Source organism: Clupea harengus, chromosome 22 (assembly GCF_900700415.2).
Source record: "Clupea harengus chromosome 22, Ch_v2.0.2, whole genome shotgun sequence".
In the NCBI taxonomy this organism is placed as follows: domain Eukaryota; kingdom Metazoa; phylum Chordata; class Actinopteri; order Clupeiformes; family Clupeidae; genus Clupea; species Clupea harengus.
Window position 1 is genome coordinate 17488527 of NC_045173.1, and position 15418 is coordinate 17503944.

Consider the following 15418-nt stretch of genomic DNA (forward strand, 5'->3'; position numbering starts at 1 on the left):
GATCTTGGTATTATGCCTTTATGTTATATTACACCTCAGCGTCATTAGCTGCAGCAAGATTTTGGGGGTCTATTCGTGAACTTCGTTTCACTCTGTGAGAGCACCAAAAATCTTTCAACTTCTCCATTGTCTTTAATGGTAATACTTGCTTGGTAACAAAGCAGTGAATCCTGTGACCATAATCTCAAAGTAAATGTCAGTTTTAATATATGGATAATGAAATGACTGTAATAATGAATTGTGTGTGTTGACTATTACAGTACATCATCTTAATATTGTATTAGTTATATTCCATTTTCCACAGCTGATGTCAGTGAGTTATGGCAGAAGCTATGAGAAAAATGAACTCCTACCCAAGGGGAAGCCCATTTGCCACGTCATTTCAAACAATTAAGTATGCATGACAAATACCTGAGCACACATTTGCCTACTGCAGACATTATATTCCCAGTGGTGTTAACGAATGTATGGAAAATACCTCAAAGCATTTTGCAAGATTTACAGACACACTTCCTACTCACAAAATATGAACCATCAACTAAATAAATTCTCTGAACCTTGAAAGACAATAAAAACAGAATCAGTGGCGATGTGCGATGCTTTGCATGGTTTCAGAGAGGTGAAGCTGGGATCGAATACAAGGTTCACATTTTCACTTTTGCTTGGCTCATGAGGAGGCTTTTTTCCATGGACTTTTTTTTCCCTTTCAAGAGGAGGAAGGGAAAACTTTTCACCCTCTTAAAGCTCTAACCAATCCTGTTATTACCATTAATTTCTGCATTCCTCCGTGCTGGGACTGAGATTGAAGGAAACCATGAAGCATCTGCAGTGGAACGAACTTTCACTCTGCCATCATGAAGGTCTTCAAGAGGCAAAGGCTGGAAACCCTGGCATTTAAACTTCATTTCGAGTCTGATCACAGGATTATTCAGTCTTTTAAAATTCAGCCTCACCAGACTTTTTTCCTCTTGCCGGTTGGATCAAACCTACTATACATTTTCGCATCAGGTGGTCGGTGCAGGTTAAATACAGCATCAAGACCTTTTCCTTTCCCTCACAGCCCTCCTCAACCACTATAAACAAACCATCACAACCCAAATAAGGACCTGAGCTAAGGTCCATACACAAGGGTGCTGCCCCAGTTATTCCTTAGAAAGGGTTGGGGGGGGTACTGTATGTTCTAGGGTTGGTCTGTGGTGGTAGTGGGGGGGGGGGGGGGGGTTGAAGGGATACAGGAGAGGAGGGGGTCATCGGGGACCTTGGCAGTGGCCACAACCTCGGCTTTAAACCACTGAAAGCAGCATCGCATATCAGTCTGCATACTCGACTCTCATTTCTCCTTCGCTCTCTCTCTCCTTCACTCTCTCTCACTCCCTCTCTCCTCGTGGCTGTATTGGCCCCTCTGTTTGACAGTTTGGCTGTGTAATTTCACTCTCTCTGCGCTTTTGTCCGAGAAGGCAGTACATCCAACTGCTACTACTAGGCTCTTCTACCCCATACCTCTCGGTCTCTCTCTCACTTTCTCTCTCTAGCTCTCTGTCCTTCTATTCCTTTTCCTCTCGTTCGTCAGCTTGATTAATTAAAGAAGCAAAAATGGAGGCCATTAAGAAGAAAATGCAGATGCTGAAGCTGGACAAGGAGAATGCCATCGACCGGGCAGAGCAGGCAGAGTCGGAGCAGAAAGCGGCGGAGGACAAGTGCAAGCAGGTGAGATGATGGGAGGATGACGGAGAGGGGTTGGTGTGGTGAAGGGTGAAGATGTACGGATGACTACACAGGCAGCTAAGAACTGAAATCCACAGAGTGAAGAAAGATATTCAGGATTTTAATGAATTAAGAAGAGAGGAATTTGAACTGGGGTGCTTTATAAGGCAGTACACATTGCTGTTGAGGAGTTTTAGTCACAGCATCAACTGATCTTTGACATTGTTTTAGGTCTTCATGACATGTTCGAAAACTTGGATCATGTTCATGTTATGTTTTTAACATCAGGAGGAGTTCAGTTATTAAATCCACTGTTAGCAAAAGATCCATAAGCTCCGAGACAGAACGTCCAGTTTCTGCTGACTGTATATTCCTGTAATTGCACCAGACTTCTCGCTTATCTGCTTTTGAGATACTGCTTCAGTGAGGCCACTTAAAACATCCTAATTTGCCAGCCAGGATCCTCAACACAGTTGTTTCATTAGGACTGGGGAGTCAAGTCAGTCATCAGCACACATAAGGTGAACATTTGAAGTGTTGGCAAGAGTCAGGCAGAATGTGAAGTATGTTCCTGTGGCATACACCATACGTTTCCCCAGTGAGTGAACCCTAATGGCAGTCGCTGATGGAGATGGGACACAGTGGGAGCAGCAGCATGGTTCAACGCAGCGTTGCGCTGGCATCAGCCACACTGCATCAGTGGGGTGCCCAGAGGGTGGAGCTCACCCGGAATAAAACCCAGCAATGTCAGCTGCTGCCAGTCCAGGCCTCACTTTGGTGCTAGTTAAAGGGCTCTGGGGTGCACTGTGGCGTCACTCAGCATTCCAATTCTAGAACATTCCACAGCTCCACTGCTTATCACTCGCTCTGTTTCTCCCCTACTCTCTTTTTCTCTCTCTCTCTGGCTTTCTCTCCCTACATGCCCTTATTTAGAAGACTCTTATTTTGTGAGAGTTCTATGGAAGTAGAGAGGGCAGAGTATTGGCTTGTTTTGTGTCCTGGTTTGAGGCTAAAAGGGCTTGTCGAAACATTATTTTATGAGGTGGACATTTGAGTCACTTGTAAGTCAGGAAGGTTTTTTTTTTTTCCTGAGTCTGTGCTCAGCAGATTCTCACACATTCCTGTCCCTTTAAGACCAGAGGTATGACAGGTATTCAGCATCCAGAGATGAGGACTGGCAGGTCGATATGTTATAGACAAGAAGTCAGAAAAAGTGTAAAACCCTTTAGCATCCGAGGGGATTATCAGACATAGTTATTTTATAATAACCTCAGCTTAGTTGAACTTTGACCTTTAAAGACAACCCTAATGACATGTGTGTATGAGCCCATGAGGTGAAAGTAGGCAGCAAGCATAATTTAAATAATTTTGCCAGTGAGGACTGGACAATAAGCTGGTTGCAGTGCATTACATTCAAGTAGAGCTAATCTTTGGCAAATGTTCAAATCTATAGTTTATTTGTCATACATGCAATCCACAACTTTGAGACAACACTTTTTGCCTTCACCACATCATGGGTATAAATTAATTATATTTTGTAATTACATTTTGAATTAAAACTTTGTTGCAGTTTTTTTTTGAAAAACTAGTAATTCCCTTGCATCAGGTGAAGCAGGGTCCAGCTAAACCCTACTGAATCTCTTAAAGATGAGAACAAACGTCAAGTCAGGTATGGTTCAAATCTAAAATGTATAACTAAAGATATTCCAATGGGCAGGGAGATTTCTCCGCTAGGTACACTGGTATAGCTCTTTACCCTAAGGACTACATATTTTATTTGAAATTTGTCAGTTGTTTCTCTCACCTTCCACAGACCACACAACAATAATAAAAAAAAATACCTTTATGTTGATTAGATCATTTCTAACTGTCACTTTCATTTTGTCTCTCAGCTGGAGGAGGAGTTGGTTGGCCTGCAGAAGAAGATGAAGGGGACGGAGGATGAGCTGGACAAGTTCTCAGAGGCTCTGAAGGATGCTCAGGAGAAGCTGGAACTGTCTGAGAAGCAGGCCACTGATGTGAGTATCACTGTAGCAGAACAGGGAAATGTCACTGGAACTCACAGATGGATAATGCCTTTATCGTAGGTGCAAATAAGATAGACTGAGTGAGCATCACTGTATCCGTGACAGGAAAGTGGATGATTGTGATTGTGTCTGTCTGTCTGAATGTCCTTGGCCTGAGGATGCTCTTTCACAACAGAAATGACAAACAGAAGAATCTTCAAGAAAGGTCTTTTTATTCATTTCAGACTTACCAAAATGTATAAAGGTGCCAGTCTAGTGTGCAAGTATTTCACTCTATTGTTGGGCTCATTTCTCCAACATTTCTTGGAACTTTGTTTTTTTCGTGTCTTCACTCTAGCCAGTATCCTCTATACCACAGTCTATTTAGAAGTTAATTGATCACGTGAAACGTGATTACCTTAAAACATCTAATTTTAGAGAAGCAGGAGTGCTAGGAGACAACACAAAGGTAAAAATGTAAGTGTGCCCAGTTCAAAGCAGTAGTATGGTGCTGGAATAGACCACAAAGAATATCACACACAGCTTTGTTTTCAGTGAGCCCCTTTAGCTCCAGTACAGTTGCAGCTGGATGCACAGGGAATGCACAGCCTGACAGGTTAATTACCTGGCATGGAAGGCCTTTGATCATAGCCAGGCTGTCAACAGCTATGCAGGGGAATAAAGAAAAAAAACATCCAATGTTCATTGTGGTTTGCAAACACGGTAACTGAGTTAAAGAGGTAACTTAGAAAACAGAAGTATCTCAATATATATATTGCAGCAATTCTCTGAACATGCATAGTGAGAACATGAGTCCCCCAAGGTGGATACATAAACACACACAGGCATGACACTTGTGGACACACTTGAGCATGCATACACACACATACACACATACACTAACTAACAAGGTCTAACGATGAATTATCATGCATTAGCACATTTCACTTTTGATGTCTCCAAATGCAGTGCTCAACTTTCCGATTATTTGAATATGAAAATATCAGCTCTATCTTATTGATTTAGCAACAAACCCCCGCAATGCCTTCCCACTGTCTGGTTGATGCCGTAGCTGACCCCAGACCAGCCTCTGAGGGCATACTGATTGTGTCCTGAGTGTGTGGGATAAGGGTTGGAGCTGCTCCTGGAGCTGCCTGAAGGCTGTATCCAGCCCCAGTCCCAGCCACGGGGCCCCGCCCCACCATGCCTCAGCAGCCACACAGGAATGCCAGGAATGCAGCTAAAGCAAACAGCACAGCCAACAGCCGTCTGTCCAGAGAGCCCAACGTGGAGAGAGCACTTCCGCTGGTGGTGGTGGTCGGGAGGGTGGGGGGTGTTAGAGCCATGTTAGAGAAATATTCGAAATGCTCCTGAACCTCCATTTCCCATTGAAAAAAAAATAAACACACATACCGTAGCCTACCTACAGTGAGGATAAATATACACACACAGCACCCATGGGGACAGGTTTACCTGCTGACCTTATGAGTGGACTAGGTTGGTCAAACACTGTGCTTTGGCTCAGTCTCCACACAGAGCAGCAGAGATGGCTTTTAATTGAATAATCTTGGCAGGCTCTGTGGCAGATGTGTGACAGTGCCTTCATGCTGTTTATCAAAGTGCTTCCTGTACTTATGCTCAAGAGGAGCTCTGGCCTGTTTTAGTCACATCGAACCATGCATTACTGATGAAGCTCATTAGCAGATCACTGTTCAAGATCACTTCTCTTGCTTGTTGTACACTCATATCACCCACCCTGACACACACACACACACACACACACACACACACACACACACACACACACACACACAGACGCATACATACTTTTGTCACTCTGGTCTGGATTTGGTGCTTGGCAGACATGAATTATTAGGTGCTATTTATTGCGGAGTAAGTTTACATCTATTGCAAGTCTGCAGCCTCGACAGCCATTAGTGTGCCAAACAAAGCTGCTGTATAAACTGCTGATGGCAAGGTTGAGTCAATATAACTACTGATTATACTCTTGGCAGTCTTATGCAGCCACTGATTATGTCATCCAGTGCCAATAACGCAACAGTTTACTAAAGGTAGAGCGTGAGAGAAGGAGAGAGCAAGAGAGAGAGACAGAGCATGATAGGTGTGTGTCGCCGCCCCATGGCTGCAGGGAATGCCAACAAGAGAGATGAATTAACATTCCACAGGTTGGAGATTTGGGCTGGAATGCCAGGTGTGTTTGTTTGTGTATTTTTTACGGAGTGCCACAATGACACTCACAGACAATAGCAGGAGGAGATTTTCAGTTTAACTCATATAGGTGAGTATTAGGTGGATCCTCGTCTTTTATGTGACTTAATGTCTGTTTGTTCAGAGTTTTCAGGCATTATTAATAGCCTACTTTGCCCTGACACCGATAAACCTACCTTTATAGACAAGGAGACTGGTAAAAAAAAATCCCTTCAGACCATCCCTTTCACTCCAAATATGTTCAACAATCAGTAAATTACTAAGAGAATCCAAACGCCTCGTAGGAAAAAAATCAAACAGGAACCCCATCCCCCTCCTCTGTCCGTGATGTCATCTGAAACCAACTTCTTCCCAGGATTGGAGGATTTAGCCATAACTTTCTTGTAGACTCCTACCCCTTTTCCATGCTTCCTCATTCTCCTAGAGCTTCTCCAATGCAGCCACTACACGTTCAAAAGATTGAATGGCAAATGGAAAATAGCTGCTAGATAGAATAACAGTGTAGCATCTCGTTTCGAATTAGGTCGTAGCAAACATCTGGAAAGGCGGCACTTTTCTCAGGTTATTCCTGCTTGCGTACTGAAAAAAGACAAGACTTACATCGTCGACAGAATCTGACTAAACCTATTCTTGAGGATTTGGCTGGTCGGTTTTTGCCAGAAACATTTTGTATTCCTTGTATAAACTCAGTATTATCCAATTAGTACGACAATGACAGGTGTGACTTCACTGGACGCGGTGAAAAGAAAAATCCAGACTTTACAGCAGCAGGCTGACGATGCAGAAGACCGTGCCCAACTTTTGCAGAGAGAACTGGACAATGAACGGGACCTTCGTGAAAAAGTGAGGGCAGACTTCTTTCGAGCCAACCTCAGTTCTTCTTTTCCCTGCTTTCTTTTCTTCTTTTTCCTTACAATCCCACTGCCTCTGCACGCTTCTCTGCGTGATTTTATCAGTACTCAACTTCTGTTTTTTCCTCGTTCGCTCATTTTGTTATATCCTTGTATGTTAGCTCTGTATAGCATTAAAAAGGCAGTTTTTATCAAGATATGTTTCAGTGTAAAGCGTTCAGGCAATCTAATATGTGTCAGCCCTTTTTCAGATTGCATTGGAAGAGTTGTTAGGCCATACTTGCAAAGCAAATGTGTATGTGTGTGGGTGGGTGGGTATGAGGAATGGAGGTGTAGTCTTTGCAATGTAGATCATCAGGTGTTTAACTTGTGAGCATGAAAATGATACCTCAGATATAGGTCAATAGTTAGACAATGTTTAACTGTTCTTGTTGTTAGGGTCAGTTAATCAAGGTGGAGCTTATTTAGGACCCAACTGTTAAAAATGATTGTGTAATATTATCACAATCAGAGACTTTAGTGATATCTAAGCTTTACTAACAGATCCTAATAATCAGCCAATGGTATCTTAAGTGTGTGATAATCATTGTATAAACTCATTATTCTTGCATTGTATCGGCAAAATGCTTTCATTGCTCTTGTAATGTAGGTTAGGACTTGATCCAACGTTATGGGAGGGAAGCAATGACCGAACACTGAAGACACAAATTAGTCTGTAATGAATGAATGTCCACTTAGCAAAGGTTCTCTGACAGGAAATAGCATCTCCCTGGGAACCACAGGATGTGACGCAGATCACAAATTACACTGTTTCACTTCCTGCCATCTGCGGTCCTTTGAGTACTCTAAATACTCTTAAATTCTCTAAATACTCTTAATACTGACTACAACAATTACCCAGTTTCATTCCCGAAGCTATCTATTCAGCAGTGCCTAAATCAGTTCCTATTAGCACTTCTAAAATACCTATACAATGGCAGCTGTTGAGAGTGGAAAGGGAGGAGTTCTCGATGGAGAAGGTTAGGTCCTAGGATAACCTCAAAATTATCTTCGACCCAAAACAGGAGCTTAACAGATGATTGACTCTAACATCTTTTGATGGACATTTAGCTGCTTTAGGGAATGTGGTTTCCAGGTCTGGCGATCTGGAGATCTATCAAAAGGGAATAGCCCTCACATAGAAAACCCTTATTTCCCATGCAGCTCAAAAGCCAATTCCCCATGGTGATATAGTGTGTGGCCATCCTGTTTGTGAGGGCATGGTTGAGCTCCACTCACTCATAAGTGAACCACCACATAGGAATCCAAGAGCTTTGCAATGAAACTCCCATTATGTTGTCACTTTTAGCTTAAAAACAAACCAAGGTTATTGTCAGACCTAATTCAGCTTAGTGGAGCCTTTGTTAAACTTTGTGTAAGCAATTGTGGCCCTTAACCTCTGCCTCCTTAGAAAAAAACATAAATCTAGACATGAGAAAAAAACAGGGTGCTCCATTCCCTGAAAGCATCCTCCCTAATGTAGTTGAAATATAACATGATCTATCCAGCAGGGTAAAGAACATACAGTAAATATGTCACCGAAACTGTCCATAGGTTCTTCATGCTAGCACTCCTCTGATAGATCGGCCATAGTTTAATTTTGATATATTTAAATTAAATATAGCCTCACTGCTGAATGATCCCTCTGAAACATAGACACACCCTGTGCTGGCAGGCCAGGCTCTGGAGACCTGTCAAAGCAAGGCACAGAATGTCCGATTACTCACATCCTGCTGTTTCAAAATTTTACTTAGATCTCACTGACATAGTGTAAAGTGTGACTGCAGCCTTACTGAACTCTGAGTTGAAAGTTCTGTTCAAATACACGGACCTTTTCTGAAGAGACATGCTAAAAGTTTCCTGTCTTCAATCACCTACCAGGAGATTCGAGTGGATTTTCATATTTTCATAAAGTGCAAACATCCATCCTTAGGCCCATGGTTGAGCTTTGAGTGCCTTTATAAAGGCCCAATAATATACTAGCACTAACCTGTAAGTGGTTTATATGCTGCAGGGGTCAAAGTTCAATTCAGCTACACAAGAGTGAATGAACTACTAAGAGTGTGACAGCTATCAATCTGTCATGTACTCTTCCAAGAAAAGCTTTCAACACAGTGCTGGTATTGTTGGTGTTGAGAAACTGAACCCAGGCAAACACAGGGTAAGCAAATGCCCTCTCTTGAGTGATTTAAAAGGGTCTCTGTGATGCATGCTAGCCCCTTCTAATCACGAGTTAACAGATAGTTTCGTTCTATGAAACAGCCGGCGGAACTTGGTGAAAGTCTCACATGCGTTCTCCAACATCTGTGTTACCATATATGGCGTCTGGCCCAGGCAGCTGTAGAATGTGGTGACTAAGGAGGGGGCGTATCCAGCCCTCCGAACCCTACAATAAAGGCAGAGAGAGAGAGAGAGAGAGAGAGAGAGAGAGGAGTGGGAGAGGATGTGCACTCGTGGGGAACAGCCCAATTTGTTTACACCAGGTCCACAGAGACGGTTTCTAAGGGTCAAGTGGTTTATTTATTTCATCCACTAGGAGTTCCCACACTGTGATATTTACCTCAGCTGAATGTTCAAGACTACCCAGTCCCTCATAATGCCAAGCCTTTAATATGCTCATATGCTGTAAATGATGAATAACTCCCTCTCTTACACAAAAGGTAGATAGTTTGCTTTAAGGCAGAATACACACTGGAGAAGAGTCTAGTGCATCTAGGGAGTGTGTGTGTGTGTGTGTGTGTGTGTGTGTGAGGGAGTGAGGGAGAAAGAGAGAGAGAGAGAGAGAGAGAGAGAAAGAGAGCTAGAAAGCCCATGTGTCCTCTTGGGATAAAGGCTCATTTACAACAAACCTTTCTGACATAAACACGCACAAAAAAATACTTTAAAATGATTGTGCTGAATATTTTCAAGTGGTTTCTAAGTGTCTATCTGTTGTATGAAAGAATGATGGTTTTCCACATCTGGGAGAATTAGACGAGGTGCCTTGGCACAGAGCCTGGTCTTGGTTTACTACTCACTGAAGTAAATCTCACCACAGAGAGAGTGCAGACAGATAGGACAGACTCAATAAATACAGGACCATTATTGGAAATAGTTCTTTAAGGCAGGCTGAAATTGAATCCAGCCATCACGTCGCTAGGTTTTTGTCTGGAGTGTGATACTAATCAATACAATTCAATACAATACAATTCAGTTCAATTCAATTTAATATTTAATACAATATTATATGAAGTTCAGTGTTATTAATGGGCAGGGTAAGGAGGGGAAATGCATTATATGTGTTTAGGGATGTAATTGCTCCATTCTGGTCCATTCTTTCTTTTTCAGTTGATGACATAGAAAACCCTTATTTCCCATGCAGCTCAAAAGCCAATTCCCCATGGTGATATAGTGTGTTGCCATCCTGTTTGTGAGGGCATGGTTGAGCTCCACTCACTCATAAGTGAACCACCACATAGGAATCCAAGAGCTTTGCAATGAAACTCCCATTATGTTGTCACTTTTAGCTTAAAAAAAAAACCAAGGTTATTGTCAGACCTAATTCAGCTTAGTGGAACCTTTGTTAAACTTTGTGTCAGCAATTGTGGCCCTTAACCTCTTAATGGGTTTTGCTGCATGTTGGCAGGTAAAGCATAATTGAGTGCTAGGTGGTCAGTTGCATACCATACTCTTGCACGTCTCCCTGGCTGTGAAAGGCCTTGAAGCCAGCGCTACTTTGCTCTGACCCCAAACGTTTTCCTTGTCCCTTGTCCCTTGTGCTCAGGCCGAGGGGGACGTGGCAGGCCTGAACCGTAGGATTCAGCTGGTGGAGGAGGAGCTGGACCGGGCCCAGGAGAGACTAGCCACAGCACTGCAGAAGCTGGAGGAGGCAGAGAAGGCTGCTGACGAGAGCGAGAGGTAAAAACTTCGAGAAGAATGTAATGGATTGACATATTCAAGTCTTTTATATGCTCATAAGATGTAATAATGATAAATAATTCTCTTACCCAAAAAGTATACAGTTTGCTTTAAGCCAGAACATCTCGGCACTTGTAAAAGCAGCAATACTCACTATATAAACAGATGAAAGAATAAAGACATTAGTTTGTGTTAAACTGAACATTTAAGCCCTTAACTGTATGAGCTAACTCTATGCACTAAAACATTGTGTGTGTGTGTTCTGTCCCATCAGAGGTATGAAGGTGATTGAGAATCGTGCAATGAAGGATGAGGAGAAGATGGAGATCCAGGAGTTGCAGCTGAAGGAGGCCAAGCACATCGCTGAGGAGGCCGACCGCAAATACGAGGAGGTAGGTGGAGAGAGAGGAGGAGGTGCCCATCATATTTAGAGCTAGGGCCTGAAATGCCTGTGGCAGACAGTTTACGCTCCAGAATGTGCACAGATGTTTTTCTTAATGTTGTGGAGTGACACTCGTTTAACATCTAAGCAATTTGATGCAGTCAGAATAACTCACATAGTGCATGGCAAATAAGCTGAAGTAAAATTTTTATGATCATCAAATATTCATAATCCAGACTCAAACCCTTACATATCTGCATCTGTACAGAGTCCAATATCTATGGCTGGAAAGCAATATGGCATGCTCAGTTAGCTGTTGAAAGTTGGGCTTTCCAAATCTCATAACACCACATCAAAATAATTGTATCCCGCATCGTTGTCCATACCTTACCTATATTATAATCAGCTACTTGTGTCTCAGCAGTGAATGTAGCATGGCTGCGCTATGCTGTCTCCCACCTGACCTTGCATCACAGTCTGTGCTGTCTGTCATGTTCTGAAAGTGAGCTGTGTTTTGAGAAAGCTGTGCCCTGTGTCTCAGGTGGCCCGGAAGCTGGTCATCCTGGAGGGAGAGCTGGAGAGAGCTGAAGAGAGGGCCGAGATTTCGGAGCTGTAAGTGTCATATCCACACCCACCTTTTTTAGCATTCGGTGAAATTGTCGGAGTTGTGTTTACACACATAACACAATACTGTGACTCAGTTAATGAGGGGCTACCAAAGTGAGGAAAGCTTGAACAGAACTTATTACACAGCCCACGTCACCTCCTATGGCAGCATCCAGAGAGCGTCCAGCGTCAACATTCCAATTTCTCGATGGCTAAGGTGAAAGGAAGAAACAGCCTATTGCCTGCCCAGTCTATTGACGCTGTTTTGCCTTTGCATGTTGATAACCCGCTATTAACTTAATTTAAAAGCCAGGTGTGATGAAGTTGTCCAACCTTGCAAAGTGGAGCTGTGTGGTTCCTTGACAAAATAAACACTATTTAGACTAGAGTTATTTTCTCGTAAATTTACGACTTTAATCTCAGAGAATTTTCGCAAATTTACGACTTTACAATTTCAGAGAGTATCCATATTTTTTGTCTGGTAAATTTACAACTTTAATCTCTGAGATTCGGAGCGTACCCCTCTCCCCCAGCTCCGTTTTTCTTTTCTTTTTGGCCCTTTTACCTAGCCTGGATACCAGACCGAACTTAGCCCCGCCCACAACATTTGAAGTCGGGAAGTTCGGTCTGGCATTACTCCATTGGGGAGAAATTATTTTCGGACAGAAATTGCCGGACCAATCAAATTGTCAAGGCGGGCTTTATACGATGATGGACAGATCATCAACAGTAACGTAATCAAGCAAGTCACCAACACACGAGTTGAATTCGTTTTCAACAAACATGGCTGCCGCTGGAGAGCTGAAATGTATAGATTTGAGTCCATTTAGACATTGACAGTGCATTCATTTTGAAAGAGGAACAGAGAAACGCGATCAAGGTATTTGTCAATCGAAAAGATGTTTTTGCCTTCCTTCCTACGGGATCCGGTAAAAGTTTAATTTATCAGCTGGCCCTGGTCACATACTACGTTGTTCTGATTGGTTGTAGGTAACCAATTGAGCGAAGAGGCATTTTTTCTCCTGGTTCGGTTGAAACACGCCCCATAATCACAGCCCAATGGAGCGATATCAGACTCATATTCTGACTAGAATTATGAGTATGACATCGTCAGGCTACCTTTTACCATGTGCAGAGAGAAAAATCACAGTTTGACAACTCTTAGACATCTGAAATGTGACCCTCACTACACACTGCTTTCTGTAAGACATCAGAAGCCAAAAAGATTGGAAACCACTGGTTTAATCTTTAACAATGTGTTGTATTTTAAAAGTTTGTTATATTATCCATTGTTAAAAGTAACTAGTATCCAAAGTTGTCAAATAAATGTTGTGGAGCAGAAAGGGACATATTGTACTTTCTGCTCCACAACATGGTGGAGTGGAAGTATTAAGTAGCATAAACTGAAAAAACTCAAGTAAAGTACAATTACCTCTAAATTGTACTTAGTTACTTTTCACCGTTGATGTTGGGTGATATAGAAATATGGATGCACTTATAACTTGTCCTTTGTCCTTGTCAGTAAATCCGGAGATTTGGAGGAGGAATTGAAAAATGTCACCAACAACCTCAAGTCTTTAGAAGCACAGTCCGAGAAGGTACATTGAAAAAAATATGTGTATGGTTTGTTTAAATAAATGTTATTGTATTTAAATTAAGTCAAATATTTTCAGATAGCATGATTGGTCATCCATATGGAAGACACACTCTGTAAATTCATACACGTGTGTTTCATCATTTATCATTTTAGTACTCAGAGAAAGAGGACAAATACGAAGAGGAGATCAAGATGCTCACTGACAAGCTGAAAGAGGTAAACTGATGCACAACACGTTTGAAGAGCCATGCAAATAGCCCTGTGTATATCTGAGTGAGTAAACTTCCCTGTGTCTTACAGGCAGAGACACGGGCTGAGTTTGCAGAGAGAACAGTGGCCAAACTGGAAAAGACCATCGATGACCTAGAGGGTATGAACAGTCTCCTATCATTTCTCTGGTATCTCTAATGGTGTATGTGTTCCTATGCTGCAGTATCCAGGAAAGGGGTTGGTGCACCATTATTTGATACCACTCTCTCTGGAGTATCTCTCATTGGGGTACTCTTGTCTGGTAGTCCTGTGGGCTCTTCTACAATCTTATTTTTCATATGATACTTTTGAGAGCCCCAGAGCCATGGCACAAGGTAGAAGTAACATTGCAACATTTTGACATGGTGTATTTATTTTCAATTTCATTCTTTCATCTCCATATAGGCTCAGTTGTTGCATCTTTCTAGGATCAGTCCAGAATTAGCTATTCCTTTTTTCCTAACCTCTGGCTTTCATATTTCCTGGCATTCTGGAACTGTGCACTTATCTCTGTTCTTCTCTGTTCTTGTGCTCTCTGTTTGGTAACCTGTGACTTTAGCACCTCTCTTGAGTCTTTTTCTCTGTTCTTTTTTTCATCTGTTTCCTGTTCCTGTTTCCTCTGCGCTGCTGCCTTTCCTCTGCCCTGTCATCCTTCACCTGTCAACTTTTGAACCCTTCCTCCTCGTAGATGAACTGTACGCCCAGAAGCTGAAATATAAGGCCATCAGTGAGGAGCTGGATCATGCCCTTAATGACATGACCTCCTTGTAAATGGCTTTACAGTAGTTTGACTCTGTTGTGCTTTGCCTGGTGGCTTCCTGCCCACCCCTCTCCTCTACCTGAATGCCTGTTTCCCTTTCCCACTCCCTCTCTCTGTTCTCTCACTGCTCTTGCCATAATAAAATTGAAATAAAATGTTGTTTCTTTTTCTGACTCATGCATGGTCATGTTTTCACTCGTTTTGTTTTTATTAAATTGCTTCTTATCCTTTCAAACATTTTTGCACAGAAATATAATTTTTTATTTGTTGCTCCTTTTGCGCATATATTCAAGTTTACATTTAGTTTTGGGTTATTTTTGTTTATGAGTGGTTGTTTTTAAGTGAAAACTGAAATACAAATACTACATTTTCACATCCAGTGAAGTGATCATGGGGGAAATATGACCAAGAATCCTATCACATCATAATACCATTAACTTCAATGTGAATTTCTCTATACACTTCTATATGTTGATTTTTATAAATATTACTCAGTATTTGCAAGTTTTGTTGAGTATAAGTCTAAACTTCTACTATGATTTAGCCATTTTATGTATGATATTGTTATAAATGGCTTAAAAATGTGGGTACAATAATCTCCCTGAAAGTATACTCTCTGTCAGTATCAGTGTGTTTAATGGTACCAAACCTTCACTACAGAAAACCTATCTCATGCAAAAGAGGAGAACCTGGAGATGCATCAAGTGTTGGACCAGACACTACAGGAGCTGAACAGCTTGTAAACACCTGGAGGAGCCAAGGAGATCAAATCATCAGCATTCCACTTTCAGCTTAGAACTCTCCAAGCTTTTTAAAGCTGGTTTTGTCTCACTCTCTCTGTCTCTCATTTTTGTAAAGAACATTCCAACAACAATTTTCAAATTGTCCAGCATTGTGCTGTCACTAGTTCATGTCTGTGCACATTCCTGATAACCACTTTTTAATTGGTTATATTTTTGTCTAAGAATTCCATATCAGTGAATCCTGGCCAACTCTTTTTGAAAATGTTTTCAAATGACTCACTATTTGTTTGTATAATTTAGTAATCTTTACATTATGTGTTAACATTTCACATGATCGAACTAGACATTCCTACTT

General features: G+C 41.9%; 1 protein-coding gene across 2 annotated transcripts; it reads left to right on the top strand.

Annotated features, from left to right (window-relative positions):
- Positions 1–1314: 1314 nt before the first annotated feature.
- Positions 1315–15412, top strand: LOC105907060 (tropomyosin alpha-4 chain). 2 transcript variants are annotated; one of them, XM_012835328.3, is made up of 9 exons: positions 1315–1707; positions 3597–3722; positions 10593–10726; positions 11001–11118; positions 11650–11720; positions 13237–13312; positions 13465–13527; positions 13612–13681; positions 14981–15412. In XM_012835328.3, exons 1-9 carry the CDS (start codon positions 1594–1596, stop codon positions 15061–15063), a joined length of 855 nt encoding a protein of 284 aa, XP_012690782.1. In that variant the 5' UTR covers positions 1315–1593; the 3' UTR covers positions 15064–15412. The 2 variants fall into 2 exon arrangements, with proteins under 2 accessions (XP_012690782.1, XP_012690784.1); XM_012835330.3 differs by lacking the exons at positions 1315–1707; positions 3597–3722 and adding an exon at positions 6331–6782.
- Positions 15413–15418: the final 6 nt, after the last annotated feature.

Excerpts from the sequence above, each read along its gene's own strand:
- LOC105907060 (XM_012835328.3), top strand. The coding sequence starts at position 1,594 with ATGGAGGCCATTAAGAAGAAAATGCAGATGCTGAAGCTGGACAAGGAG. Across the intron at positions 10,727-11,000 it reads GCTGCTGACGAGAGCGAGAG|AGGTATGAAGGTGATTGAGA; the intron begins GTAAAAACTTCG and ends CTGTCCCATCAG. Across the intron at positions 13,313-13,464 it reads TAGAAGCACAGTCCGAGAAG|TACTCAGAGAAAGAGGACAA; the intron begins GTACATTGAAAA and ends TTATCATTTTAG.